This window comes from Heterodontus francisci, chromosome 5 (assembly GCF_036365525.1).
Source record: "Heterodontus francisci isolate sHetFra1 chromosome 5, sHetFra1.hap1, whole genome shotgun sequence".
Lineage (NCBI taxonomy): Eukaryota > Metazoa > Chordata > Chondrichthyes > Heterodontiformes > Heterodontidae > Heterodontus > Heterodontus francisci.
The window spans coordinates 199,214,588-199,219,362 of record NC_090375.1 but is presented as its reverse complement, the minus strand read 5'-3'; the positions used below and the strand labels follow the sequence as shown (position 1 = coordinate 199,219,362).

Below are 4,775 nucleotides of genomic sequence, written 5' to 3'. Positions count from 1 at the left end.
GAACCGGTGGATGTACTGTACTTAGATTTCCAGAATGCAATTGATAAGGTGCCACATCAAAGGTTATTGCGGAAAATAAAAACTCATGGTGTAGTGGATAACATATTGGCATGGATAGAAGATTAGCTAGCTCACAGGAAGCAGAGAGTAGGCATAAATGGATTATTTTTTAGTTGGCAAGATGTAACGAGTGCTGTGTCACAGGGATCTGTGCTGGGGGCGCAATTTTTTACAATTTATGTAAATGACTTAGATGAAGGGACCAAAGGTATGGTTGCTATATTTGCTGATGACACAAAGATAGGTAGGGATGTAAGTTGTGAAGAAGATATAAGAGGGCTACAAAGGGATATAGATAAGTTAAGTGAGTGGGCAAAGACCTGGCAAATGGAGTATAATGTGGGAAAGTGCGAAATTGTCCACTTTGGCAGGAAGAATAGAAAAGAAGCCAGTTATCTAAATGGTGAGAGATTGCAGAACTCTGTGATGCAGAGGGATTTGGGTGTCCTAGTCCATGAATTGCAAAAGGTCAGTACTAATGTACAGCACGTAATTAGGAAAACTAATAGCATATTGTTACTTATCGCAAAGGGAATTGAATACAAAAGCAGAGAGGTTATGCTTCAGCTATACAGGGCATTGCTGAGACCATATCTGGAGTATTGTGTACAGTACTGGTCTCCTTATTTAAGGAACAATGTAAATGCATTGGAGGCAGCAGAGAGAAGGTTTATTAGGCTAATACCTGGAATGGTCAGGCTGTCTTACGAGGAAAGATTGGATGGGATAGGCTTGTATCTTTTGGAATTTAGAAGAGTAACGGGCGACTTGATTGAAACACATAAGATCCTGAGGGGTCTTGATATGTTGAATGTGGTAAGGATGATGCCCCTTGTGGCAGAATCTAGAAACAGGGGTCACTGTTTAAAAATAAGGGGTCAGCCATTTAAGAAGAGATAAGGGTTGTGAGTGTTTGGAATTCTCTTCCTCAAAAGGAGGTGGAAGCAGAGTCTTTGGATATTTTTAAGGCAGAGGTAGATAGATTCTTGATCAGCAAGTGGATGGAAGGTTATCGGGGGTAGGTGGAAATGTGGAGTTATCAGTTCAGCCATGAACCTATTGAATGAGGGGGAAGGCTCGAAGGGCTGAGTGTCTGCTCCTTCTCCTAATGCGGATGTTCGTGTGTTCATAATTTTGAACAACTCTATTAAATCTCCTCTTAACTTTTTCTGCTCAAGAGAAAACAGCTCCAGCTATTCTAATCTCTCCACCGAACTGAGATTCCTCATCCATGGTACTACTCCAGTGTATCCTACTCCAGTGGTATCCTTCCTATAGAACTGTGCCCAGAATTGGACACAATAGACATAGTCAGTGATTTATAAAGGTTTCATACAACTTCCCTGCTTTTTATTCTATGCCTCTGTTAAAAAAAAGCCCGGAATCCCCTCTCCTACTTCATGTGAAGTTTGTCCGCGATGCCGGCTTTACTGCTCCAACGCGACCAGAGCTGGCTGAGTCTCCCAGTGGAAACAACACCTCCTCTCCGCGCAGGCCTGTTCCATCCCGCGGGTTTACACTGCTCCGGTCGCCGGTGAGCGAATATCTCACACACTGGAAATCGGTTCTGAAAGACCAACTCTTTACTCGAACCCGCCCTCAGGAGAACCTCAATGCAACACCGACAGAGCAGGTCCATCTTTACCAAGGACCGCGAGCTCCCTATTAAGTCATCTTTGGGTTTTTAACGCCATGTCCGGCACTTCAGAAGAAGCAAATAGATCAAAATGATCGAGTCTTGGCTGGTATCGCAGCACTTGGCAATTCTTGGGTTTGGGCAGAAAAAGCGAAGAGACAAATCCAGCTGCGGTGTCGCTGCTGCTTAGCCAGATTAGGCGAGGAGTGTGTGGGTTATTCTGATAGTTAAAGCTCGAGTGCTTCAGGGTTTTTGCACAGAGTTTGTCTTTCTGTTTCACACTGTGTACACCCAGTACGCGCAGTAATAAGTGGCCGCATCCTCTGTCTTTATTTTGTCGATTGTGAGGTAGAATTCGTTGTCTTTACTCTTCCCGGCTTTAAACAATTTACCAAATCCTGGATCCCGCGATATACTTCCCCCATAATAGAGTATTCTGGTGGGTGCCTGGCCGGGTTTGTGTTGGTACCAGTGGAGAGGGTTACTGCTGCTGACAGAGCCACCTTGTATTTCGCATTGGAATCTACCGGTTTTACCAGCAGCTTTGCTAACGGATGGGATAATCTGTCTCAAGGTTTGAGCGAAACATCCGCCTGAGAAAAGAATAGACACGGTTACAAATAAACAGCGTGACAGAGCAGACTGAATAACAGCATTTGAATAATAGCATCAGAAACACATACAGGGAAAAACGATCACCACAATGAACCAGTAATACAGTGACATGTTCACTCTGCTGGATCAGGGACTGTTCACTCAACCAGCTGGTTACAAACTAAAAGGAAATGATTCACTTCCCACAACCCAATCAGTGAGATTTTGTTAAACCCGTCTCGTCATCTCGTTCACTTCTTTCCAGATGCCCGGATTGATTATTTGCAATAAAAACGGAAAATGCTGGAAATACTCAGCAGGTCCGGCAGCATCTGTGGAGAGAGAAACAGAGTTAACGATTCAGGTCGATGACATTTCGTCAGAACTGGCAAAAGTTAGAAATGCGACAGGTTTTGAGCAAAAATAGATTCAGGGAAAGGGGCGGCGGGGTGGTTGGGTGAAAGAAAAAAAGGGAATGTCTGTGATAGAGTGGGAGGCAGGAGAGATTAAATGAGAAAAGGGATGATGGTGTGTGGCAAAAGGAGGTGGTAATGGAATGAGAAAAGAAAAAAGTGGGGAAAAAAACTGAATAGTAGATAATTGAAAAATCGATCATTTGTAATATTCTGTTGGGCACAGTTTTATCAGGGGGATTGAAGACCTGTGCATGTGTCAGACACACAGGGGCTTACTTCTTCTTGTAGTCCAGTTTTTATTCCAGTCGGGAATGTGAAGGGACGAGATTAACCAAGGTGTTAGATGGAAGGGCAAGGCTGGCAGGTTTAGCGAACCTTGGTTGACGAGGGATATTGAGGGTCTAGTCAGGACAAAGAAGGAGGCATTGGTCAGTTATAGGTAGCTCGGATCAAGCGAGTCCTTCCAGTACTTTAGGACTACACGTAAGAAGGAAATTAGGGGGGTGAAGAGGGGCCATGAGATTTCCCTGGCAGATAAGATAAAGGAGAATCCTAAATGATTCTCTCAGTATATTAAGAGTAAAAGGGTAGCTAGGGAGAGAGTAGGTCCCCTTAAGGATCAGTGTTGCAATCTATGTGTGGAGCCACGGGAAATGGGCGAGGCCTTAAATGAATATTTCTCGTCCGTATTTTCCATGGAGAAGGTCATGGAAGCTAGTGAGTTCAAGGGAGGGAAGACCGATATCCTGGAGCATATCAACATTACAAAGGAGGAGGTGTTGGAGGTTTTGAAGCGCATTAAGGTGAATGAATCCCCAAGGCCTGACTAGGTGTATCCGAGGATGCTATTGAAAGCAAGGGATGAGATTGCTGGGGCCCTGGCAGAGATTTTTGTATCATCATTAGCCATGGGTGAGATACCGGAAGACTGGAGGATAGCTAATGTTGTGCCTTTATTTAAGAAGGGCAGCAGGGATAAGCCAGGGAACTACAGGCCGGTGAGCCTTACATCAGTGGTGGGAAAGTTATTGGAAGGGATTCTGAGAGACAGGATTTATATGCATCTGGAAAGACATGGTCTGATTAGGGATAGTCAGCATGGCTTTGTGCATGGGAAATCATATCTCACGAATTTGATTGAGTTTTTTGAGGAGGTGTCCAAGAGGATTGACGAGGGTAGGGCGGTGGACGTTGTCTACTTGGACTTCAGCAAGGCCTTTGACAAGTCCCCGTATGATAGGCTGGTCCAGAAAGTTCGAACAGATGGGATCCAGGGTGAGCTAGCCAATTGCAAACAAAATTGGCTTGCTGATAGGAGGCAGAGGGTGGTAGTGGAGGGTTGTTTTTCAGATTGGAGGCCGGTGACCAGTGGTGTGCCGCAGGGATTGGTGCTGGGCCCTCTGTTGTTTATCATATATATTAATGACTTGGATGTGAATGTAAGTTTGCAGATGACACCAAGTGGACAGTGAAGACGGTTGTCTAAGGTTACAACAGGATATAGATCAACAGGGAAAGTGGGCAAGGGAGTGGCAAATGGAATTTAACGCAGACAAGTGTGAAATGGTGCATTTTGGGAAGTTAAACCAGGGCAGGACATTTACAGTGAATGGCAGGGCCCTGTGAAGTGTTTAGCAGAGAGACCTTGGGGTGCAAGTACATAGTTCCCTGAAAGTGGCAATACAGGTAGGCAGGGTGGTGAAGAAGGCATATGGCATTCTTGCCTTTCTCGGCCGAGGCATTGAGTACAAGAGTTGGGACATCATGTTACAGTTGTACATAATGTTGGTTAGGCCGCATTTGGAGTACTGTTTGCAGTTCTGGTCACTGCACTGCAGGAAAGATGTGATTAAGCTAGAGAGGGTGCAAAAAAATTCACAAGGATGTTGCCTGGTTTGGAGGGCTTGAGTTATAAAGTGGGATTGGATAGGCTGGGTCTGTTTTCCATGGAGCGAAGGAGGCTAAGAGGGGACATGATAGAGCTATATAAAATTATGAGAGGCATCGATAGGATAGATAGCTAGAGTCTGTTTCCCATGGTACGGGTGACTAAAACTAGAGGGCATAGA

The 4,775-nt window shown here is 44.9% G+C and overlaps 1 gene segment (V, D, J or C); it reads right to left on the bottom strand.

The window, feature by feature from the left end:
• Nucleotides 1-1,972: 1,972 nt before the first annotated feature.
• LOC137370322 (Ig kappa chain V region 3381-like) lies at nt 1,973-2,467 on the bottom strand. The segment is given in 2 exon segments: nt 1,973-2,289; nt 2,380-2,467. Coding segments are annotated over 2 exon segments (360 nt in total).
• Nucleotides 2,468-4,775: the final 2,308 nt, after the last annotated feature.